General features: G+C 46.9%; 1 protein-coding gene across 5 annotated transcripts in view; it reads right to left on the minus strand.

Moving 5' to 3' along the window:
- The window catches only part of CFDP1 (craniofacial development protein 1), a 95,318-nt gene that overhangs the window by 45,848 nt on the left and 22,674 nt on the right, over positions 1 to 26,796 (minus strand). For all 5 annotated transcript variants that reach the window (XM_067530147.1, XM_067530146.1, XM_067530149.1 and 2 more), the window contains exon 5: positions 17,279 to 17,389. In XM_067530147.1, the coding sequence (XP_067386248.1) occupies positions 17,279 to 17,389 (111 nt within the window). The remainder of the gene's footprint in view (positions 1 to 17,278; positions 17,390 to 26,796) is intronic.

The raw sequence follows: 26,796 nt of genomic DNA on the forward strand, positions 1-26,796 counted from the left end.
CAAGAGCTATTACCCTTTCACAAAGCACTGCTAGTTTCTTTACATAATTAAGATTCTCTCTCTCTTTTATAATACCCTAGGAGATGAGAACAGAGGAGTGGCAGCTACTAAAATGGGCCCTGCTTTTGTGACAGCAGCAATATTTTTGGCAGCGACATTTTCATCCCAACCTCACGTTCCAGGAAAAGCAAAATTGGCCTAACTGGAAAGGATTGCTGAGTCAGCTTTGCCTCTGGGCTTCACAAATGTACTCTGTGTTTTCCACCAGGCTAGAATCATAGTGGAGGAGGGGGCAACGGAGAGAGACAGAGAGAGCGTGAAAAAAAAAATCTGCCAACTTTGGAGAAATCAGAATGGAACTTTGAAACGAGCAAGCTAGAGCTGGAAAAAACTTATGGTTTGATGAAAAGCCAGAGAAAGCAAAACCAGAACATATAGGTCTGAGTGTGTGACAACAAGGTTACCAGCAGCAGGGGAAAGAAAGAAAGAAAGAAATGACCATTGAAATGTTTTATTGGAACATACACGGAGTATTTTTAAGTGTGAATCTCTGTGCGACTTTAACTATGGAGCTGGTACTCATGTCTCCATAATACATTCATGTACTATGGGTTACACACACAGATGTTGACCAGTATGATTATATATATGCATGCTAGCCACCCAATCATATTAATAATATGTATTATCCGCACCATATATACATTAGTATGCATTAAGCACAAATAGTATAGCAGTTATATATCCTGAACTGAGCTAAACCTTTACTATAATCCTGTTCTCTCATGCTAAGTAGTCACAATGCCTTGCATTAGCTGAAGTAACCATTGGCATAATCAGATAGAAAACTTGTCAAAATTAAGACATTCGTTCCATGTCTTCGTACAAGCTAGGGAGGTACCTTCACGGACTAGTACCTTCACGGACTAGCATCCAAAACAAAGATAAGGAAGGAACAGAACAACAAGTTAGGGAACTAGGACAAACTGATGGGCTGGATTTTAATGATGTGCAAAGAGATGGGTAACATGTACAACCAACATATAAATAATACCAGCTGAATGTGTAATTTTGGGAACATACCTTCTGCGTAAGGTGATTGTAACATTGCTGCGTGAGATGGCCTCCCAGAGACTGGTATCATATAGAACCTTTTCCCTGCAGTATATTATTATTGGCTTAGAGCAATAACCTAACTGACCTTGGTTATTTGGTCTCTTGAATATATTTCATTACGAATCAAAGTGTGGTCAAGCAACTGCCTACACAATTTACTAACACGGAGCTGGGATTTCAAGCAAAACCATTAAGTTTGAAAGCTGCACACCACACAAACTATTCTGGGAACAGTACCATTTCGTAGGTTTTCATGAAGGGCCTTTATTTTTAAATAAAGGATTCAACAGGGAAAAACCACTTTCTCCATCAACTGCCCAAGAAATGAATCACTGGGCTTCAGTTCAGAAATCTACCAACTTCCATCAGCCCTTTGAATCTTGCTTTGAGAAGTACTAGCTGATGCTGACATTTTATTTTTGCCAAATAATATAAAAACTAAATAAACAGGAATGAAAAGGTTGATAATTTTTAACGCTCATCTGTGCGGCTCGGTTTTATCTACTGCACAAGGCGATGCACATCAGTTCATCAAGAAGGCTTTAAGCCTGGTTTTCTTTACTAACATGCTTCTGGATCAATGTCCTAATAGATAAAGCACAAGACAGGGTATTAGTTGGTGTGCTACCGGCCACCACATCACACTAGGGTACAGGACGAGCACCTCCTTATGCACCTATCTAAAATGTGCAGGAAAAACAAAGCTACAGGATCATGGGTAGCTTCAGTTTGAGTGACATACGCTGGAGGTCTCATACTGCCAGCAGTAAAACATGACTGGAATTTCTAAACATTTTAGCTGACAATTTCCTAACTCAAAATGTGTTGCAACCAACATGGGGGAATTCTATATTAGATTTAGTCTTGACAGATAAAGAGGAACTGATCACAGAACTAAAAATGAATGGTAGCTTAGATACAAGGGATCATGAGTCTGAGTCAGAGAAGAGCCACGATAATGATTAAAGGATTAGAAAACCTGCCCAATAGCGGTAGAGTCAAGGAACGTAATCTATTTAGTTTAACAAAGAGAAGGGTAAGGGGTAACTTGATTACAGTCTATAAATACCTACATGGGAAACAATTATTGAACAATGGACTCTTCAATTTAGCAGAGAAAGATATAACATAATCCAATGTCTAGAAGTTGAAGCTAGACAAATTCAGACTGGAAATAAGGCTTACATTTGAGAGAGAGAATGTGATTACCCATTGGAACAATGTACCAAAGGTTGTGGTGGATTTTCCATCACTGGCAATTTTCAAATCAAGATGGGATGTTCTTCCTCAAGATCTCCTTTAAGAATTTCTTCGGGGCAGTTCTCTGGTCTGTGCTCTACACGGGGTCAGACTAGATGATCACAATGATCCCATCAGGCCTTCAAATCTATGAACTGATTACTTTTTTACATGGTTGGTTACATATTGTGGAATGCCAGATTCCCCATGGATCCTGGTGCTTGGCACAGACTTCAGCCTGATGCCCCAATGCACATGAATCATTATGCTACCCTGGAATAATTGCCCCCCTCTCTGCCCCCATTTTGTGTTTCACCAACACTTCCTGTACAGAACCCTTTAGTCCTGGCCACCCTCTGTTTCTGGAATCGTCACAATACTGCATGTTTGTGGGTGTGACAAATCTGCACTTAAGGTGTGCATACCAGAGACCTATCCACACAACAGCATGACAGCTGATCTTTGCTGTGACGTTGACCTTCATGTATGAGGAGGGAATAGAGGAATCACTCAGGAGTTCATCCCTCCAGGCTCAAGACGGTAAGTGTCACAGAAGATCAACCACTGTCCATCCTTAAAATACAGAGATGGTGATCTGGAGAGAAAGTCAAACAGAGAGAAACAAAGCAACAGGCCACTGTGAATTACACTGGCATAAATACAAGGGGGTTTCATCTGAAAAAAAACCACCAGAGCAAAGCTCAAGCAGTGAGCAACGTGCTAGGAAACTCCGGCTGTATTTACATTCTCTCCTCCTTTTCTTTCTTTTAGATATAAATGGATCCAGTTTTTTAAAAGAACCAATGACAGGTTCTTTGAACCAATGGGCCAAACATCATATCGCTGCAGACATCACATTGGTGACTGACAGGTCTGGGCAGGCACCCACAGCTCCACCCTGAAATAATGCCAGGAGCTGGGGCTTAGAACTTTTCCTAACAGGACTTGGCTCCTAGGAGGGGAATGCCAGGCACAGCCCCCCATTAAATAAAAATTAAAAAATCATTTTTTGGTTGCTCGTCAAAGAGCTCCAGAAATCAAATGGTGGCCCCGAGGCCCTGCGTGTGTTTGTGAAGGGTCTGCCTGTCCCAAAGCAGCATCACAGGGCATTTAAAACCAATTCAGACTGAGAGACATTTAAAAGCCAGTTTAGCCAACCAGAGCAGTCATGGCAGAACTACACTCAAGTCACCTTTATAACACCCAGGCTGTGACCTAGGTCAAACACCAGTTTAATGTGGCTTGGGATCATTCATACCAGCTGGCTAGAGGGTGTCAAAGCTGCTTCAGGTCCCCTTCCAAGCACAGCCTAAGGCTGAGTCCGCTGGCAACCTCTGGCTAGCAGGGCTGGTGAACTTCCAGGATCCAGGGGGCACGCAAGGCCAGGCAATGCTCAGCCCTCTGCCCACCAGTCCGGTCCTACTTCGACTACAGAACAATGTACTGAGAGGTTTTTCCCTACACCATACTTGGCTATGAATTATGAAGCAAACCCATGAACTTTAAATATCCGGGCATCCTAAAAGAATACACTTTCCACGTTGAACTGAGAAGCAATCACTGGAAAGCCATCAATCTGGCTTACATTGCCAGGGCTACAGTAAATGGCTCTCCCCTGTAGTAAATTACGCACCACACAGGCCACATGAAACCAGTGGAAATCTTCACTGGCAATCATCACGTGACAAGAACCTGGGGCTGCTGCCTGGGGAGGAAATTATGCAGCGAACAGTTTTTACAAGCCCTGAATCCTGCTGAAAGTTGCTTCGGAATTTCTGGGTCAGCTGTGGTCATATCTCAGGCTCTTTTCATCAGCAGGTTCTTGAGACAGAAAATTAGGAGACTGATTATTTCCATGGCGGATATCTCACCACCCCACTCTCCTGGCTGTTAGGCATCTCCGAGAGTGAAGCATCTCGAACCAGAGTGCACATGCACAAGGAATAAACATTTCTGCTTGGGCTTTTAAACCCTGCACTCTCTGCCAGCCCTGCAACCAGGGACAGGGCAGGTTCATAATCCAGTCAGCATCATCTTGCTGGCTCCTTATGGAACAGTTCAGATAGGAATCCCACACCCAAGCAGGACAGTCTGTTTGTTTGCAGGCATTTTAATAGTGCTCTGCAGTGGCCTATAAGAACCCAAAAAACACTACGTTACTGGGATATTGGAAACTGTGGATGGTTTCATCCCAGACAGGAGTTGTCCTGGAACAGGAGTGGGTGGAAGAAGAGTCTGGGATCTAGCCAAACAGGTTAGGATTGTTATGCTGGAGGTTAAGTGGCTCCCAGCAAACATGTCTGATCTGTGGGCAGTTCACATAGCTTGCTGAAGCTCGTGGACCTGTTAGTTGACTTCCAGTCAGCCTAAATGTGAAAACAATTAACTGTCCCTTTATTTAGTGAGCGCTAAAACGCTGGAAGATTAAACTGAATGAAAATACAAGGTTGGGGGATTGATTTGGTTGCAGCTGTCTGTGCATGGATAAAAAAGAAACCAAGAGCAGACAGAGAGAGCAACAGAAAGCCAAGAGAAAGCAGTCTGAAAACAGGAGAGAAAGTGAAGCACTAGCAGTGAGGCCCTGAGAGAAAGCTGAGAGAGCGCTTGCTGGCTTAAAAGGCAGGCTTGGAGTTGTGAACAAAGAAACTGTCTCCTGTTGCTTGATCATACTGTGTTCAGAGAAACAGGACTTTGTATGCAGTCTTTGTAAATAAACAGGACTGCATCAGAGATGATAGTTAATTTCTCCTCCTAGCGAAGCAACCCATAAGGCTCCAAACACTGGCAAGTGGCGAACCATCTTGGCCAAGAAGGAAATAGTATCTTTGTGCAACGTCCTTGGTCCCTTCCTTCCAGACTCTTCATCAGCACTTTGGAACAATCACAGAAGAGAATCCATCCCAGGCTTTACGGTGAACCGCACACCCATTAGCATGAGTTTTCAAGGGAGCTAAGAGTGCTGTGTGGAAGGGTGTCCACGGGATGCAGTGATCAGTAAAGCTCCCAGAGCAGTGAGGCAGCACAGCTGATTTAAGGAATTCCCAGTTAACCTGCGATACAAGCCTCTGTCTGAAAACAACCAGGCCATCCCATTAAGAAAGCCGAGCTCCCCTTAAAACAGCAGTGCTGTGCAATCCCCAGTCCAGAGCTTGCCCAGTGCTTGTGGAGCGGACACTTTTTACAGGAGTTGCTAGAGAGAGATTTGTCTGCACTGAAAGAGAAGGATGAGTACAGACAGCTCCGCAGCATCACTTGCTGCCTAAAACCAAGGAGTGAATATTCTGCTATCACCTTGCAGGTTTAGGAAGAGAACCAGTCAGATAAACTACTCATCCTTCCAGGAGCAGAAAGAGATCTGCTTCCCTGCCTGCCCTACAATCCAGCCTGGATCTATAGAAAACCACCACACATCCTGATCACATTGTGGGAGCGTCAGAGCAGGCCATGTGCAACTTCCCCTTTAAAGAATTCTCAAAGGTCCTCAATTGCAGCAGCCGTGAAACAGGAAGAGAGGAAACAGAAAGTGGCGCTGTGCGACTCGACGTGGCCTTCAGAGAAGGCCCAAAACGCCTGACCTATTTTTTTACAAATCAGTGTGCAGAGTCCATGTGATTCTCTAGAAGCGGCTTTGTTTCCAACACAAATACTCCAGTGCTCTTTTGACTGAGAAAAGTGTGTGTGTGTGTGTAAAATCTTCCGTAATGCAAATGGCCAGGCACTCACAGCCAGGCGTTCCAATAAAGCGGCACGCACATGTCAGGGAAGGAAGGGAACAGGGATCCGTTCCAGCTTTCCATAGGGTTAGTCCAAAGAGTGGGCAGGGAGAAGAGATTTTACACATTAGGAAAAATACCATTACGGTGCTGTCTTAAAGCAACTGCAACTCAAAGGAACAGAAGGCCCTAGACTGTATTATCCATTGACAACAGCGAGACACCATGATGATGATTTGTATTACAGTAGCAACTAGAGGCCCCAGAGTGCTAGGCGCTGTACGTACCCAGAAGCAATCCCTGTCTCAAAGGGCTTACGCTTCAAACAGACACCGTAAATTCTGCTCATTCGGTTGCCAGCAGAAAGTTGCTATTAAGTGGAAGTCAGGTTTACGAGGCAGCAGCCAAGGGATGATGTGCTTGGACACGCCTGCCTCAGCTGCCACTCTGTTCCGTGGGCTTTTTATGGGGAGCGTGAGCACTGGGCGCCATGGGGCTCTCCAGGGATCGGGCTCAGCACGTCCCAGCGCTTCCTTCTCTTCAAGCGGTCCCCCAGCAGGACGAAGCCCAGAAAGCGCAGGGCGAAGTTCTGGACTGCAACCCCTCTCGCCACTACTGTCCTGCCCGCAGCCTTCCCTGCCATCCCTGACCTCCTGTGCGGTCCCTGTGTGCAGGCAGGTTTGCAGGGCTGCAGCCCCAGACGACAGCACTAGCCAGGGCTGAGCAGCAGCTGCAGGCAGGTTTGCAGGGCTGCAGCCAGGGAAGGTACGTCCTAACACATCTCCCCTGCCTGCAGCCTCGCAAACCTGCCTGCAGATGGGGCCCTTCTGCCAAAAAGTAGTGATAACAAGCAGCATGCCGGCGCCAGAATCTGAATCCCATTAACATGAAAGTCAGTTGGACAGAATTGGTGCCCAAAAAACGTTGTTAATATCCAGGTTGCTATTAAGCAGAATCTATTGTGGTAGGGCGGGAGTAGAGCACTGCACAATGGGGAACTGACATACAGAGAGATTAAGTGACCTGCCCAAGGTTACCCAGGCAGTCAGTGGCACAGCCAAGAACTGACCCAGATCTTCTGAGGCCCAATCCAGTCCCCTAACAACAAGACCATCCTGGTGGTCTATAGAGAGCTCCCCCTATGCCCTAGCTGATTGCCTTGAACAGCTGTTCCAGCTGCTGCCCTGAGAAGGCTGCGTGGTGTAAAGATGGTCATGCCTTGTACCAGCCATCATGCAATCAAACAGTAGGATCAGTTCAGAAAGCACCCCTTTCAGCCCTCTCCTGAGCCAGTTTAATAACCTCCTCTTTCATGAACTCACACCTCCGCTCCCTTGCAAAGCTTCTATGAGGTTAGCAATAGGGGCAGGGACAGAGTTCCTTAAGTGCCGGAAAGTTTAGCCTGCCTTTTGCCAGGAGGGAGGAAATTAAAGCTTTTGGCCAAATTCCCAAAGGCTTTGCATTAGGAAAGCCAGGAGCTGAAATCTACAGCAGCCTTTTCTTTTTCACTTTTAACTCCTAAATTGCTGTAAAACGTGCTCCAAATAGCTTCCAAAGCATTACAGCAGATCCCCCGTCAGAATACAAGCGTCACCTGCACAACCCACATCCAGCGGCACGGCATTGTGGGAAAGCTCTACTCCAGGAAGAGAGTGCTTCCTGGTTGGGAGGCCCTCTGGCTATCGGAATAAACATACACGTTTACTTTGCCTTTTTATACTTGAGAGCAGGCCTGGAGTCTACAGAACCAGGGCCTGGCACCTTAGCTATTTCATATATGAAATCACTGATTTCAGTCTGCCTCAGGGCAGCAGTAAATAAAGGTTGGTACCATCAAACAGCTGCTTGGGAGCTTATGTCTCAGTCTCAGGGTCCTGCCGTGCACAGCACTAATTGGACAGGCCCCTCAGAGGTGCCATGGGATAAATGGCCTAAGGGGATTGGATTCCCCTCTGAATAACCTCCTGAGTTCTAGCAGCAAGCCCCTCTAGATCAGGACTGAGACATGCTGGCAGGGGGAAGCTTGCAGGCTGTACTTGTTACCTGGCACAACAGAGGGGCTGTTAATATGGCAACTATCACCAGCTGTAGATTTGCTTTAATGAGCAGAACATCAGCGGTTCCAGAGATAGCACTGACACTTGGCAACAGACCCGATGGGCCGAGACCCCAAAGTGTTAGGAAGGCTTTGAAACCACTCACTGAGCCGGATGGGAAATAAAGCCCTGCGTCGTTTGGCAGACCCAATCAGCACAGGTTGCTGGATATGGTCCAGGTGGCTTATTTCTGACCCCCTACTCTCAGTGTTCTAGAATGTGAACTTGGCCAGCTAAGAAAGGCCAGTGCAATGCTTCTCAGGTGGGGGGGAAGGAGTGAATGGGCTGGAGTATTTCATGGAAGCTCTGGACGGGCGACACTGAAAATCCTGTTTCATCCTAAAGCCAAGCTGAGGAGAACTCAGGTGAGACCCAGCCACCCTAATCATCCTCACGGCTGCAAACAAATAGAGGAAATCCTCACTGCTGGAGGCAGCAATACACTCTCACTCACTAACTCAGGCTGTTTCTGAAGAGAGAAGAACGGTTGCACAGACTGTTGCCAGGTTAGGTGGTTCTAGGTATAGGCATTAACCGCTGTCCCTTCCAAAGCCCTACCCAGCTTCCCGCCCCAAGATCTGCAGCCGCATTTCAAACATGCTCATCCGAGAAGGGAGAAGTCAGCACTCTTAGCCAAAAAGTTTCACAAATCAACCCAAGAAGCCGACTTCATTCAAAATGCCAAACAAGCCAACCTGATCAGTTCCATTTTCTAAACGTGTCACCAGCAGGAGAGAGTAAAACCTCATATGCAGATCAAACTTGCAGAGGACAAGTGGACTTGCAAGCATCGCCAAGCCAGTTCTCTCTCTGCCAGGCTATCGAGATTCCAACTGGGAAAAGAAGGAATTTAAGGGGAAGGCCATTTGGCGGAGTGCTAGATATGCGGCAACCAAGGATGTCCTTTTATCACACTATGGCGTAACTTCTCCCTTTCCTACCCAGTTTATATTCCGAGAAAGAAGACACGATTGATATGGCTTCCCGTTGTCCAAAAGGCTGCCAGACCTTAAATGGAGCAAAGCAGAATGTATAACACAGTCTTCCTGTGAAGGAAATATGCACCATGAGTATGATGGCAACTCAGACATTAAGGAAAGAGGCACTACAAAAGCAGAACAGACTGCATCCCCTCTTGGTGGAGGGGCCCTAAGCCATGGCAGTTTGAAACAAAGAAACTATTAGCACCCAACTGCCAGTCCCGTACTTTAACCATTAGGCAATGCTTTCCCTCACTTCCCATTCCAATACGACAACACCCAGCATGAGAAGATACAGGGGGTTCCCTTTGCAGGTTTGCAAATGGTTCAGAATAAAAATACAGCCAGCTTCATTAGCAGTTGATTTCCACAATCGTTCTCAGGGACAGACAAATGCACGCAATACAGGAGATGAAAGGAGAGGAAAGCAGGCTTCTTGGAACCCCTGCTACCTAGAGGGAAAACTGTCCTACCACTTTCATCAGAGAACTAGCAAAGGACCCATTTTGGAGGGGGTGATTTGTATTTTATAAGACAGATGCTTTAGAGCATTTAAGTCCTCAAATAGCTGAGATTCCATTCTGCTGAGCGTGGACAAGGCTAGGAAAAGAAACAGCTGATCCCAGCGAGCCAGGCCAGGGGAACATGCTCAGCCAGATCAAGGCAAAGTAAAAGGAGTCATAGTGAAGTTGAGGCGCTGCTAAGCTGGCATGACGCCCAAAGCAAAGTTAACCCCTGCCACACTCTTGCTAAAGTGGCAGTAGGGCAGAGCACCAGGGGGCTGCATACTCCTCTCACTCTGCTGTGACACAGGAGTCAATCCATCCAAATGGGGGCGCAGTTTTTACCCAATTCTGCACATGGGCAAGGGAGAGGAACATGAGGGCAGGGTCTGTGAGCTCCCTTTTGGAGGAAGATTTTGGCTGCATGTTTTGCTCTGAGCCCAAGATACAAAACACAAAGGAGGGGGAGCAGGAGAGCTCTCCAAATTCAGAGGTACCTCCCCCCCAGTTTTCCCACAGTCTTGAGAAAATGCTTAATGGTAACCCCACAGTGGGAATTGGGGGAGATCCTGAACAATAACTGGGCCCAGTTAGTAGAGTCTCAGCCAGGGCCCAATCCTGTGCAATGCTAGCAGACTCAGCTCCTCTTCACTTCGACAGGAGGGTGCTCAAAGGACCAAGCTACCTGGAATGCCCTATATAGGATCATAAAGCAACTGTGCCCTTGGTTAGTTACGATGATTATCCCCCTTCTCTTTGGTGCTGAAATGGCCCTGGTTTTCCTGGATGACAAGACTTCACTCTGCTGACTTCTTCTCCCCCCACGCCTTTAAATGCTGCTCCTTTGGTGGCAATTAATCTCAGTGTAACAAACAAACAAGAGCGTCACATTAAAAAACAACATCCCTGGTGGATGAAAGAGTAGTTATCCAGAAATCAATAGTCAGCAGAAGCTAACAAGGAATAACTGGAAAGTGCCCAGGGAGAGGCAAAGGAATCTCAATGATGATGATAAAAACAGACCAGAGGCCGGTACAGAGCTCACTCCATTGGAAAAGCCAACACTACTTTTAAAATAGTTAAGCTTCCAGACCCAAGCTGACTTAATAGGAAATATGTAAAACTAGCTGTGGGGCAGAAATCTCACTCTGGCAGCCTCGCCTCATTATGAGAAGAAAAATATATATGTCATGTACTACTCGCCTCCAGGCAGTTGGCAACAGTGCGAGGATTTCGCAGCCTGCCTGGGAGTATACCGCCCTCTAGAGCACAGCCGGCTCGTCAAGGGAAAGTGCAAGCCAGGGTCTTTAAATAGTTAGTGAGAACTCAGCCGTGCAATTACATAGTGCACTCTTAAAAAGAAAATCAACTCCAAGCAAGCATGATCTCTTTGTCCTTTGTGTTACTGTAAAGGTTACGGTTACAGGCAGACCTCCTTTTTCACTCCTCACAGGCTACAGTCACACCTAAATGACTGACAGCTTGGCATCAACCCCAAGCAAACAGGAACTTGAATCCAAGTGTTCGGGAGAAAGGAGGCAGAGCAAGCTGCTGTGGAATTGGCCACGTGTTCCAGGCAAGCCATGGCATGTGGGAGCCAGGAGGGACAGGATTCTTTTGATGCTACAATTTTGAGGATGTATACCTTGACTTTAGCAAAGCTTTTGATACTGTCTCTCACAGTATTCTTATCAGCAAGTTAAAGAACTATGGGTTGGATGAATGGACTATAAAATGGATAGAGAACTGGCTAGAGCATAGGGCTCAACGAGTAGTGATCAATGGCTCCATGTCTAGCTGGCAACCGGTCACAAGCGGAGTGCCCCAGGGGTCGGTCCTGGGGCCGGTTTTGTTCAACATCTTCATTAATGATCTGGAGGATGGGGTAGATTGCACCCTCAGCAAGTTTGCGGACGACACTAAGCTGGGGGGAGTGGTAGATACCCTGGAAGGTAGGGATAGGATACAGAAGGATCTAAACAAACTGGAGGATTGGGCCAAAAGAAATCTAATGAGGTTCAACAAAGAAAAGCGCAGAGTCCTCCACTTAGGAAGGAAGAATCCCATGCAAAGCTACAGACTGGGGACCGACAAGCTAGGCAGCAGTTCTGCAGAAAAGGACCTGGGGGAAACAGTGGATAAAAAGCTGGATATGAGTCAGCAGTGTGCCCTGGTTGTCAAGAAGGCTAATAGCATATTGGGCTACATTAGGAGGAGCATTGCCAGCAGGTCACGGGAAGTGATTATTCCCCTCTATTCGGCATTGGTAAGGCCGCATTTAGAGTATTGTGTCCAGTTTTGGGCCCCCCACTACAAAAAGGATGTAGACAAGTTGGAGAGAGTCCAGCGGAGGGCAACAAAAATGATTAGGGGGCTGGAGCATGAGACTTATGAGGAGAGGCTAAGGAAACTGGGCTTGTTTAATTTGCAAAAGAGAAGAATGAAGGGGGATTTGATAGCAGCCTTTAACTACCTGAAAGGGGGTTCCAGGGAGGATGGAGCTAGGCTGTTCTCGGTGGTGGCAGATGACAGAACAAGGAGCAACAGTCTCAAGTTGCAGTTGGGGAGGTCTAGGTTGGACGTTAGGAAAAAGTTTTTCACTAGGAGGGTGGTGAAGCACTGGAATGGGTTACCTAGGGAGGTGGTGGAATCTCCATCTTTAGAGGTTTTTAAGCTGAGGCTTGACAAAGCCCTGGCTGGGATGATATAGCTGAGGTTAGTCCTGCTTTGAGCAGGGGGTTGGACTAGATGACCTCCTGAGGTCCCTTCCAACTCTAATATTCTATGATTCTATGTAGCAGCACTGGTTTGCCTTAACCAGCATCCGCTCTGAAAATGGACAATCTGTCATCCCAACAGCCCTCAAACTGCTGCACGGCCTCTGTAGCAAACTGGCAAACACTAAAACCTGGGAACGCAGGGCTCTTCTGTTGAGGCACCCCAGGCTCAGGTGCTAAAATGCTCCATTAAGACCCAGGGTAATTATTGCTGAGCTATGAGTGCGGTTGGGTCCAATTAGCTCCAACCAGGATCTAAAGGAGACGAACACATCTTTAGGCAGAGGAGCCCTGGAAAGGAACCCTAGGTACAGCCAGGCTCAGGAAGCAAGCTTAGCTGAGTTTTACAGGGGTTGGGATGCAGCCTAGTCACATCCTCCCAGAAAGAGTCCCACAATTCCTCTTTCCACTTCCTTTAAAGCTGTGGAGGAAACAAGACCTGGCAGTCCTGCGGTGGGGGTATGGCCACCTGGACCAATGGCTAGTGGAAGGCATGGGGAGTCAGCTTCGCCCATCCTAGTACTGCTCAGCTGGCGATCCCCTGTGCAGTGGTTTTCTCCTCCATGTTTCCAAACGCAAAGGGCAGAGGCTTCTCCTGTTAATGAACAACTGACTGAAGCAAACAGGGAGAGCAAAGCCTGGGGGAGAAAAGCATCTGAACCGAAAAGAACTTCCTGGGCAGGTATTTCTCTGGCTTTTGCTCTTATTGAAGATTGTTTGCCTGCCTAAGATGAGTCACATCATTTCAGCGTCTCTTTCTGCCAGATCCTGCAATGAGATCCCAACCCTGTGAACCAAACCCAGCCCCTGGCGCTAACGGGGGCCCCTAGGACTGAAGTCAATGGCAGTGGCACCAGCCTGCTTCAAAGGTGAATTTTACCTTGTGTTCATATCAGCCTGTGAGGCATGAAAAGGCCTGGGAGGTCACAAACCCAGCTCTGTCCTTTCAGGCAGGATCAAACAGGGAGAGCGCAGCTGGGTTGAGAGAACAAGCTCCTGTTTGATTACAAACGGCTTTGGTAATAAGCAAACCTGAGAACAAAGCTGGTGGAAAGCTTCCTGGCTTAAGTTCAGCCCAAGTACACACATCTCCCCCAGGTCCCGTTTTTTAATCAAATATATTGATAAAAAAAAAAAAAAAAAAAAAGAAACCCGAACATACAAGAGTGAGGAAATTTAGCGTGCAGGCTGGAACTCTGCACCTTAACCAACTGGTGCATATCAAGCAGCATGGATGGCAGGAAATATCAGACCTGCCTATATGGAGGAGGGGAGGAAGACACAACAGAGTGTATTCCAACACCAATATGTGAGGTTCCTCCAGCTTTATTTGATATCCTCATTACCTTGCATACTGAAGGACCTTTTTAAGAGCATGGAATACTCATGCTATAGACCATGAAGTCTCTACTGCGTCACTGAGGACTACGAGGGAACCGGCTAAGCATGCAGGTTATCGACTAGACAGACTGTAACAGCTTCCCCAGCATGAGCACAGATGCACAGTGGTAAGAAATGCTGCAGTGTGGCATTTTGGCATGGCATTTGATTGCTGAGAGCCTTCGCCCAATTTTTGTGATGGCAAAAATATGTTGACAGCTGGAAGGCCTTATTAACAGTAGCTGATGCTTGGGGCGGTCACCGTAAATCCTGACCAACTAGCACAGCAATGGTAATGCAACCAGGTAAGTGATGTAAAGTAGTAGTCTGAAACCTTGCCAGAAAACCACTAACCAATGTCACCAGGGACGTCCATGCAATCATCTGTAATCACAGTTCAGAAGCCAGGATCAGGACTGCAATAAACATTGGATCTATGGGAACCAAGGAGTAGGGCTCCCTAGATTGACCTTGTCAACAAACCCTGTGGAGGGAACAGGGTTGGATGCCTTTTATTACTGGCTTTAATTAAAGCCAAGTGTTTAGTTTACTCCTCTCCAGAACCCACCCCTATGTAAACAATTGCTTTTTATAGAACATCAACCATGGATGTCAAACAAGCCAGAAATGCACTTTCAGCCCCAAGTGTTGCTTCCCCAGGACCCGTTAGTTACCAGGGCTTGCTAATGTGGAGATGAAAACAGGATGTTTGATTTTGCTACCATTGCCTTCCTGGATTACTTCAAGCTGTTTAGATAAAGGAAAATAAATAAATATGGAGCTGGCTGCATCCAGAAACAAAACAAACTGCTTGCAGGCTGACGGAGGAAAAGCCAAGAGAGTATCCATTCTTCATTATTAGAATTATGTCCTTACACTTCAGGAGTCTAAAAGCCAGGGCCCAAGCATAATTTTTTCAGGCCCCGTACAAACTTTTAACATGGGCCCCTTCCCACACACGTACCACAATCCCTCATCCCATACATACAACCCCATGAGCCATGAAAAATGTTTTCCTCAGAGTAATGGGGGTTTCAGCCTGGGCCAGCCTGCCCAGGGCCTCTGGGCTCCGGTAAAGTGTACCCTTCTCCCCCTCTTCCCCCCCATGTGAGGGCCCTGCTAAAAGTACAATCCAGTCAAAGAGTGGGACATTTCATAACCAACACACACTCCTCTTTGGGAAACAGAGAAAGGTTCATTGATCAGTTATTGGATCTCTGAAGGCTCCAAAGGCAGTACAGCTTTTATGACTAACGATTTGTGTTTCAGTAGTTTCTGGAGACACTAGTCAATATCAGGGCCCCACTGTGCTAGGTGATGTAATACACATTGGGGCAGACAGTCCTTGCCCCAAAGAGCTCCCCATGTGATAAACAGGTCAGACAAAGTGTTGTCATCTTCAACCAGACTCCTCCTTTTCACAGACCTAGATCTTCCATGTCCGAGAGGTTTGCAGATCCTCACTCCAGAAACACAGAATCAGGGCTGGAAACGGAGCTCATTTTCTTAATGTAAAGTTGCCTTATTCTGGCGTAAGGACACAAATCAGGCCAGTTAGTAATTTTCTTACCTGAAAGTACATTGGCTGGTTTCCGAACTGGGAGCCAAATTCTCTGAAGCCCATTTAGCTTTGTGCTTAAAGAAAAGACTCTCAATGGATGGTCAGAGCAAACGCTCCAGCATGGATTATCCCAATGACACGTACAAAGAAAATCACGTACAAGAAAAAATCTACCAGAAAGGCTGCTGAGAGCAGCAGGATATTAGGGTATTATAGCAAGGCACATTGGGCCTGTCAGAGACTTGCACAGGCTGACTTTGCAACTGTCTAGCACCCTTTGATTTTTTTCTACTTCCATACACTGTTCTAGTTCCATACACTGAACTAAACAAAGCCCCACAATATTATGCATTTGCCATCCTGACCGCATGCTGTAGGGCTTAGTGTTTTGTGGCATACACGTCAGCAAAGGGAATGCCAGAAGTGCTTTTAGCTGCACCAAGTCATTAGGCTGTGCCACAAACGGCTGGTCTGCAGCTAAATGTTACTCTGTTGCCCAGACCACGTATGGCATGATTCCCTCTCACTGGCATGTATACCACATGCCACCCAACTCATTGCCATCACCCGTCCCAGCACCACACTCATTTGTGGGTGGTGCTAAGACTTCTGGGGGCACATCCCAGGTTTCTTTGTGCTGCAGTAAGCTGAGTCACGCTACACATTACTGCAAAGTGTATTGTGAGAGAACTTGTCTGTCCTTTCTTGGCACTCCGGGGGAATTGTGGGAAGGCACCAATCTGTGCCTACACTGCACAGTGCTTATGTTAACAGCTGACAAGTTGTGCTCACGTGAACTTTAGCCTATATCTCCTGACAGGCCAGGCAACTCGAGTTCAGAGCACCCATGTTCCAATGAAGGGTTTGTTTGTGTGGACAGGACTTGAGGGCAACCCTTAACTCGGGTTAACTTTGCAGTGAAGACGTCCCTTCGGGACGTGCACAAGACCCCAGGATTCTGTCACAAGTGACAATACTAAACTTGTGTGCGCACGGCAAGTCCATGTTACGGTCTATGGCTACATTTCCCCAATATAGCTAACGGGCAAGACAATACACAGATGGATCATTTCAGAGTGACAATCCAGCTGCAGCCGCTGAAGAACTCATATGACACCAGTTAATGTCAGAATTAACTCACATCAGGAAACTGCCCTTTCATACCTGCTTTAGGTTGATGAAATAATGATTTTGTGGTTTCACTCTACCCACGTTCTGATCAAACACATTTTAGGCCTCTTCAAATACAAAGGGATGACTTAAGCCTAGAAAAAAATCCCCACTAGAACATGGGAGCATCTCACTTGTGCCCTAGTCAGGGGAGAAGGCTGTCCTGAGTTCTTCAAGCCGTGCATAAGGACGAGCGTGTCAGATTCATGGATTGGTACCGACAGTTGGGGATCATCTAAGAGTTCACCACCAGAGCTTGACCAGCATCAACAAGCAACATCTCAGCCACCAAGAGGACACCAGAAAAATATCACTGAGGTAGAACTGACTTTAAACTGAACACTCCACAAAGCTCTGCTGGGAGGTTTCATGTCAGCAACTTGCAACATCCTTATGGCCAGAAGATGCACCTTTCCAAGGTGCTGTAGGCCACCTTAGGCACATGCCCTTTCCAGTCACATTCTACCTCCACCAGGAGAGGTGTCCAGACCAAAAAGATCAGGAATAGAAACATCACTTGTTGGGACGAGGTGATGGAATAACAGAATTAAAGTCTGACCTTGAGAACTACTGAGTCATGGGAGGTCTCAGAATCAAGCCTCCAGGGCCCAGTCCTGCTTCCACTGAAGTCAATGCAAAGCTTCCATTGGTGTAAACGGCACAGGACTGGGCCTTAGTCACCAAGCGGGGTTCCCTCCTCCCCACAAACTCAGGCATCCCCGGATGGAAACACATGCACTCACCCAGAGACTGTTGGAAGGGAAGCAGGAGCCACTGGCTGCAGTTTCTCCTTCTCTTGCTGCTGCAGAAAGGATTTGGCTTCTTTTGAGGCAACGTCCACTTCTTTAGTCACCCTGTGGCCCAGGAGAGAGACAAAGCCACATGTCAAAGCAGACACACAGAATGGGAATTGGAGATCCAGCAAGGGAGCACAGAAAATATCAGTAGCATACCCATTGTGTTAATTCCCCTTTCTTTAACCACTGCAGGCAGCGGGATCAGCAGATCTTGCTGAGATCCCACCCTGGTTGCAAACTGTCTCTATTCATGTCACTATGCGAATTAGAGCTAACAGGGCTTTAAAAATGAACACAACTGTTTATTCATTCAAACAGGCCCATCTTGCTAGAAGCTGCTGAATATCCCAAATGGGTCATTGGAAGCAAGTCTGGTCTTTGAATCGGGTGCTTGATTTCCTTATTTGTTGGTCAGTGAAGCAGCTCTTCTGTGCTAACATCTCTCCCACCCACACTTCTGATCAACAGTGGACTGGGCTGGCAACATCAGCAACCACCCGCTGGAGTGGTGATGCTGGAGCAGGGAACACGTCCACAGCAACCAAGCTCTGACTTAATGCTGAATGCACAAATTTGCTACAATTTTTTAGCTGCTATTTTTGTTTCAGGCCTAGAGGTTACAAAATATTGAACTTATGAAAAAAAGTTAGTATTGCACCTGCTACGGAGAATTAAATACAAATATTAGAAAGAAAATCTCCAGAAAACCACTCTGTAATTAATCAGTAAAAATATCTAGCTACTTTAGCCTCATCGTTTTTGCTGCCCTGCCTCTAGCAATGTTTTTTAGGCACTCAGCTGCTCCTAATGAGGTTGTCCTGTTTTGTCAGTCAAGCTAAAAGCCTCACTTTCTTCAACAAAACCTAAAGCCTCTCAATCTCGCTACAGTTCAGCATCCAGAGCCTGAGAATACCTCCATTGAAGGCCACAGAGCCTCACATCCTAGGATAGACCCAGAACCTCTGGCTGCGTGACTAAGTCCTCAAATCGTGATTTAAAGACTTCAAGTTAGAGAATCCACTGTTTATTCTAGTGACTCGTACCCCATGCTGAGAGGAAGGCAAAAACCCCCAGGATCTCTGCCAATCCGACCTGAGGGAAAATTCCTTCCCAACTCCAAATACAACGATCAGCTGGAAGCTGAGCACGTTGGCAAGGTTCACCAGCCAAACACCTCAGGAAAAATTCTCTATAACTCACAGCCCTCCCCATTTAGTGTCCCATCTCTAGCCACTGGGGATATTTGCTACTAGCCGTCACAGATTACCTATAATGGCATGCAGCTCATCTCATCACACCATCTCCTCCACACACTTATCAAGCTCAGTCTTAAAACAAGCTAGGTTGTTGCTCCCACTGCTCCCCTTGGCAGGTTGTTCTAGAACTTCACTCCTCTGATGGTCAGACAATTTCATCTAATTTCAAGCCTAAAATTGTTGATGGCCAGTTTATATCCATTCGTTCTTGTGTCAACACAGGCCCTTAACCTAAATAACTCCTCTCCCTTTCTGGTATTTATCCCTCTGATGTATTTATAGACAGCAATCATATCTCCCCTCAGACTTCATTTGGTTGGGCTAAACAAGCCAAGCTCTTTGAGTCTCCTCTTGTAAGGTAGCTTTTCCACTCCTCTGATCATCCTAGTAGCCCTTCTCTGCACCTGTTCCAGTTTGAATTCATCTTTTTAAACATGGGAGACCAAAACTGCACACAATATTCTAGATGAGGTCTCACCAGCACTTTTGTATAATGGTAATAACACTTTCCTATCGCTGCTGGAAATACCTCACCTGATATATCCTAGGGTTGCATTTGCCTTTTTCACAGCTGCATCGCATTGGTGGCTCATAGTCATCCTGTGATTAACCATTACACCCAGGTCTTTCTCCTCCTCTGTCACTACCAAATGACATGCCCCTAGCTTATAGCAAAAATTCTTGTTGGTAGTTCCTAAGTGCATGACACCTTGCACTATTACATTTCATCCCATTTCTATTACTCCAGGTTTCAAGGTCCCCCAGATCTTCCTGTGTGATATTTCGGTCCTCCTTCATATTGGCAATACCCCCCAACTTTGCATCATCTCCAGATTTTATTAGCACCCTCCCACTTTTCGTGCCAAGGTTATCAATGAAAATCTTAAGTAAGATTGGTCCCACAACTGATCCTGAACTCCACTAGAAGCCTCCCTCCACCGTGGCAGTTCACCTCTCATTGTGACCCGTTGTAGTCTCCACTTCAACCTATGTTCCAATCAGTTACACCAGAGCACATCAAAGGAAGGCAATGAGGTTGCATAGGGGTCACTTAGGTTAGAATCAGGCCTACAGACTTGTTTATTACAGTCCACATGCGAGAAGAAAACCCACCCTAACTCTCAGATCCTTGGCTAAGTTTCCAAGGCTGGCAGTGAGAAAAATGCTTTGGACTTATTGACTCGGAGACATTGCGAGGGGAACAGATGTGGAATTCCCACAGTATGTTTTATACAGAATCAATGTTCAGAGACAACAACACCTTAAGGCCAGCAGGAGGTGATGAGGTGAAGGGATCAGTGAAAAGGAGATTCATCTTCTCCTCTAAAGCCCAAATATGGAGGAAAAGGAATATTGAAAAGTAAATTAACATCTATGCTAACTACTCTCGCCCCAGGCTTGTTCATTCAGTGCAGAAAGGAGAGAGTAGCTCCATTTTCATTTTAGCTTTGACACCCGCCTTTCCAACGGGCAGCAGCCATGCGGACTGAAGTCTTTTTCAAAGTGAGGACTATTTAGAAGTGTTGGCCGATCAGACTGAAAGGGGAAAAAAAATCAATTCAGGAAGAAACAAAAGCCTTGCTACACCCTCAGTGATAATGCTCGTGTCATGCCGTAGCTGTATACCAATGCTTATTTCATTAGACAGAATAAGCCCATCACCTTTATGCAGCAATTAGCTGGAATTCCCCAAGGAGCCCCATCAGCGGTGGATGCCGGGCTCAGATTAATACCATTGCAGAGTCTATTTTTAAATGCACCAGCTCGGCTCAATTGCCCTCACAGCTGTGCAGCAGAATTGGCTCTCGTGCATTTTGCACAAAGATGACAACTCATGGAGACATTCTCCCTGCTGTTGTCACCCCCGCACGTGCTTTCATCCAGTTCTGAAGCTTGCCTCCAAGACAGAGAGACAGTGACAAGCAGCCATGAGAAACATCAGACCAACCCAAGGTATACAGGAGTTCCAGAGACACGGAGCGGTAATGGAATTCTGCTGCACTAGACTTCCTGCTTTCTGGTCTGTTGGGGGAGCTTTCCACTGCAGATCAACTCCGGCAAATTGCTAGAACTTGATAGCCTTGGCTTGCGGGAGAGGATGAAGAGGGAGCAGCAGTCTGGGAATAAAGCCAGGGCTACAGGAGGAAAATTGGAACTGGGAGCATGCCACTATTAACTCGGTATGCACAGATCAAGAATAGTGGCTTGTATGCTCTTCGGAGTAGGGACGGCATCTCTTACAATATGCTTGTACGGCACCTAGCACAATGAGACGCTAACCCGGATTGGAGCTCTGGGAACTACTTATCCAGTCCCCATCACTGCGGTATCTGAGCACCACACAATCTTCAATGGATTTAACCTCAGCCGTACCTGTGAAGCAGGGCAGCGCTATTACCCCATCATACAGATGAGGAACTGAGGCACAGAGAGACTAAGTGATTTATCCAAGGTCACTTACGCAGTCAGTGACAGAGGAAGGAATTGAACCCGGGCTCCCAAATCTTAGGTTAGCGTCCCTAACAGTAGCAGTGATTGCATGGGAGGATATGGTGGCTTTGAGTAACTTCTCTTCTACTCGTGCTGCCTTCAACAACATACAGTTGGGAAACAGCTCATAATGCTCTGCATTTTTAGAGCTCTTTGCCTCAGGCAGTGCTCTGGCATTTAAGCTCACAATCCCAGTGTGCACTCGAGCAGCACAATGCCTATTTCGCTGCTGAACGAACTGCAGCACAAAGGATAAGCTGCGCCTGGCCCAAGGTCACAGAGCAAGGGAAGAGAACTCAGGAGTCCTGGCTTCCTCTGCTCAGGTGTTGCCACAAGACACCACTGCCTTGGTTATTAGGAGAGAAATTGGTCAAAGAACAGAATGACATTTAAGATTTCCAAGAAAATACCTGACTAGATTTGCTCATGTACATGACAAAGAGCACACAGCAGAGAACTGCTTTCGGGCTAAAGAGTCTTTTCAGAGTCACAGATTCTTGAGAGTGGAAAGCAGGGATGCCCAGTGAGCAGAAAGTCGCATGAGCTGAGCTGTGCTTTCACAGCCCACCCCACCTGGTGCTGAGCTCGACACGGCTGCGGCTAAGTCTTTCAATGTGATGGTAGGATCAGTACTGCGCTTCAGTGGGTGGAGACAGACTTGCTTCACACCTCGGCTTAGAGCACCAGCAGCGTTGGCTAGATACACAACGAAGCACTTTGTCTGCAATTATTTCCCACTCCCTTTGGTCTGTCAGCAGCTGCTCTGAATTTATTTTCTTTAAATCATTAGCCATTGCAGTGCCCAGCTGCAGATGCGGCATGCAGCCTATTTCATCAGCGCCACAAAACGGGGAAAGAAGGCAAGTGTCAGAAAATGAATTAAAATTGACCTTGCAAGTTAATTCCATCACAAGAGCTATATATTGCCTCATAAAAGGACATAAAAGCAACTCAGCAGCAAGGCACTGCTAGGCCAAGGCCGGCAGTGATTTTGCATCATTCTGACATGACTGACAAATGAAAGAATATTAAAAGGTTTCGATGGGAACTAGTTCCGAGCACATATATTTAACCCTTCCTCGGAAACCTGGCCTGCATTATTACAAGAGACAACAGCTCACCATGCACAAACCTAAACACTCCCTGCTCTGCACTGGCAGAATTGGGAGCAGCTAATCCAGATGGAAGAAATCACAGTCATTATTAAAGAAAATTACAAGACCTTTCGTTACTAAATACTTGATAAGTAGCTATTTGCCTGGCTGTTAACCAGGATCCTATTCACACTTTCTTATCCAGGAATAAACATGAAAATAAATATATTGTCGGCATTAAAATAAGTACAGACATGTCTCGCCCACTCACATACCCTTTAATTTGCACACACAAAATTGCTGTCATTCCTCATTTCTCCAAAGATTTAATAGCAATGTTGCAATGACTCTCCTCAGACTTGTACAAAATATAATACAGAATATTGTTGTGATTTGTATGGCGCCAGCGTATTGAGCATAAGGAAAGGCAGTGTTGCTTAGTGGATACAGCAATGGACTGGACTCAGGAGACCTGGCTTCTATTCCTGACTGCCACTGGGCTGCTGAGGGACCTTGTGCAAGTCACTTCCCTGCTCTGTGCCTCAGTTGCCCCATCTGTGCAGTCGGGATGATGCTATTGAGCTCTTTGTAAAGTGGCTTGAGATCTACTGGGGAAAAGTTCTGTATAAAGAGCCAGGTATTATTATTAGCGCCTGGGAACTCCAGTCACAGACCACAGTCCCACTGTGTCAAGTGCTGTACAGAAAGACAGCGACTTTCCTCAAGACCTTACTTTCTGAGGACATTATTAAGGATATCACTAAGCGTCTAACATTTACAAGTGGCACGAGCTACAGCGAATGCTTGAAAATGAAACTGAGCTCCCCTTGTCAAACAAATGCATGCAGCACATTTTGCAGTACAGTAACTTTGCTTTTGAGATGTTAAATTGCAAAACTCAGCAATTTGCAAGTCTTCTGGTCGTTAGTGCGGGTCTGACTACAGACCCTGGAAATGTTCACAGACATCCTCCTACCCAGCTAGTCATGCTTTTGATACAGCTATATAAATGATCATTTTTTCATTCAGAGATCTCAAAGCACTTCGCAAAGGAGGCCAGTATCATTATCCCCATTTTACATATGGGGAAAATTAAGGCAAAGGAAAGGAAAGCAACTTGCCCAAGGTCATAAGACAGGTAAGGTGCAGAGGTTGGAACAGAGCCTAGGACTACAGAGTCCCTATCCACTAGAGTACAATGCCTCAAACAACTTCACTATGGATAGACAATACAATTTTCCTTAACACAGCACCTCCCTTAACATAGCGAGAAACTCACAAAGACAGACAAGCCACCCTTCCACTGCAGTCTTTGTCCCCAAATTCAAAACCAAAAACCAGTATTCTAACAAAGATTTCTTTCCACAGATGCAATATTTTGTCTGGTCTACACACAGATTTTGTACCTCCATAGTTATCTTCACACATATCTTAGCATGGATGCAGTTATACTGGTATAAATGTACTTATACCAGAATAGCTTATTCCACTGCGCCCACACTAGGGAAACTACCACTCTAACTATAGTGCTATAAGTAAAGTGGTACACCCCGTGTGTGTAAACAAGGCCTTAGAATTACTCCCATACTGTGTGTCTTCACTGCACAGTTAACCCCGGTGGATCAGCACCCAGGTTGGCCTGGCTCAGGTGTGAGCAACCACATTCCAGAACCCTACCCATGTTACTGCACCCTCACTGATGCTGCATTCATCCACATCTGTTGAGGGTGTATCCCACGGTCCTCTATGCTGAGATGCTCTACGATTCTCTTCTAGTCAACTGTGTCAATTGTGGGAGAACCAGGTCTGTCCTTTGGGGGAAATTGTGGGAAGGCACAGGAGGACTATCAGCACTCAAGTGATGTAGCCTGTGTCCTCACTGCAAAGTTAAAGCATAGCCTGGGTTCTAACCTATACTCCTAGCAAGATCAGCTAGCCCGGGCTTAAAGCAGCTCCAAACCCAGGTATAACCCAGAGCCTGCCACCCTACCACCCCATTGTGGCCAGGGATGCCTCTGCAATGCTCTGCCTCCCGTTTCCCTTTCTTCAGGGCTCCTTAAACAAACTCCACACTCTCTCTCTGCCAAACTCAGCCCTTCTTGGGGGCTGGTTTCTCTGTCAAGTTAACCAAGTTCCCAACAAGCAATCATAAAACCAAATCTTCCACCCAGCCTGAAGCTGGGCGCTGCCTTTCCTCCCCAAGGTCTGAGCAGCTGGAGAAGATGCAAGGCCTGGCCTGCCTTCTTTACCTTCTCCAAAGGAAAACAAACCATTCAGCAGGGTGTTCTTACCCAGCCCCTAATCCCTTCTTCAGGGACAGCCACAGGAGACCCTCTCTCCCTGCAGCTCCCCTTCTAGCTGGAATCTCACTGCACTCTCTCTGACCCTTTAACAGCCGAGGTGCAGCTCTGCCTCAATAACTGACTCCTCTGGGAGCACCTGCTCTGGCACGGGGACGCTGGACTTATTTCAATTGCAGGGGACCAGCCACCCTGTGACATCAGATAAAGGTTGGTGTGTATGGACACAAGGGGGGTTAGGCTAAAACCTGTGGAAGAGCTGAGTTATCTGTGCAGTGAAGACATACCCATAGTCACTGGGCATCTGTAAAAAAAAAAAGGAAAAAAAGAAAAAAAGAAAAAGAAAAACAGACCCCCCCCCCCCCCCTGGCCTTTTCACATGGCAAGGTGCCCTTCCCTCCGCAAACGAACTGGGAAATGGGAGAACAAGATTTTCTAAAGTAAATCGGGCTTTCAGAGCTATCCACTCATGACAACGACCATCTTAGCAACATCAGCATCTACAGCCAATACAGCCTTATTTTAATATTGCTTTTATGTTAAGTTGGTTTGGACCAAACATTTAACTTTATACATTAAACACTGAAGCGTAGTACTTGAATTCAACGGTAGAGGGGGGCTATGACATACTAGCTCTTCTCTGGAAGCCTTGGTGCAAATCCTGGCTTTGGTCACAAATGAAAGGAGGTTTGTGCTCTCAGCCTGGTCCTGAAGAGATACTAGACCACGTCACACACCTTGTTACGCCATTTGACCTTCTGGATCAGGGAGGCAGAGGGCCAGAAACAAAAAGGGTCCTGTAGGTCAGGATTCAGGGGTTTTGCAGTTGTTATGAAGCCCAGGACTGTAACCGCAAGGGGGTCCTTGCTGAAGCATATCAGCAGAGCTGTGTGTAGGAGAGGAAGGGCACAGAACGGGTGCCCAGCACTAGAAAGGGAGAACAACATCAGGCCAGGAGAGAAGCACCTAGGCAAAGTTCCACAAATATAGCATGCAGAGCCATCTCTGCACCACGCCTGGGTTAAGACCCGCCCTCATTCTCCAGACCTCTATAGGCACACACAAGCCTTTCCCGACACAGCTCAACAGCACCACGTTGGCAGCACTGGCCAGTGGCGCTTTCTCCAAAACAACGGAAGTACTGGGTGAACCAAGGGACACAGGCTGAGGAGGTGTGTGAAGGGAGCTCCTACAGCCCAGCCAGCCAGATCCTTACCACAGCACTGACCCTCCCTCCACCCTTCTGTGCTCACAGGGCACGAGTGGCTCAACTGGATAATCCCTGTCACATCTCAGAACAGCCAGCTGTGCTCAAGGATCCCGCTCCAGATTAGACCTGCCGGACAAGCCTAATGCTTTTCACCATTTGCACTAAGGAATTGTGGAAGGGGGAAATTAAGCCAATTATTATTTTTTTTCAATAGTCCCAGCTGGGTTTGGCCTATTTTACAGGCTTCCAGCTTTCGGTAAGTGCTGCAGAGAGGACGCTAATTTGCTGCAGGTTTTTGTAAATCACTCCCCACCTCTCCTTTGGCCTAGACAGAGATGAAACGTTTCCCCTTCTGGATCTCACATGCCTGAGCCTAGTGGCTTGGGCGCTCTTCCCAGAGCTTGCTGCACTTTGAGAGTTAGGGGGCTCCATCCTGCCAGGTGCTGAAGTCAAGGGCATTGTGGGTGCTCAGCATCTCACAAGATCAGACTCCCAGGGTCAAACTCATGGATGCCTTAGGCCCGTATGCTGGCTCTGCTCGGGTGAAGAGCCCCTAGGAATTCCCCATGGCAGGAATGCTGCACCCCACCCTCCCTTCACAGCACTCTTGAGGAGAGAGGGCATGGCTGGGCTATCTCTACGCCCAGGCTATCCCTGGCTGTCATGATGAACTATAGGGGACACTGCAGCTGACCTGAGGCACCAGGGCTGAGCCAGCCTCTGGCATTCACAGCATAGCCATGGCACAAAGCCACCTTTACCCCTCCCTTGGTCCCTATGCCAAGCTCAGTGCAGGGATGACTTGGCCCCTACGTCTCTTCCATGCAATACCCACTGCTGTTCTGAGTTGGACGTTACACCTCTGCCCTCAAAAAGTAAAGCACCCTCCAAACCCAGCCGCTCCAGCCAGCCCCTCGAGAACCGAATGGGAAAGGGGGCTGAGTGTCTCCTCGTCCCATGAAGCTTGACCAAGATCACGGCTGGGAGAAGGCAGCAGGTGACCCAGGAATCATTAACTTCACATTTTGTGAGACTCCAGGACAGCCCCTTGTTTTTCTCAAGGAGAAGAGTCATGCACTGCTTCCAAATTTCCCACTCCGTGTTCCTTAAACAC

Source organism: Emydura macquarii, unplaced genomic scaffold (assembly GCF_026122565.2).
Source record: "Emydura macquarii macquarii isolate MOO-44397 ecotype Brisbane River unplaced genomic scaffold, CSIRO-AGI_Emac_v2 contig_3042, whole genome shotgun sequence".
Lineage (NCBI taxonomy): Eukaryota > Metazoa > Chordata > Testudines > Chelidae > Emydura > Emydura macquarii.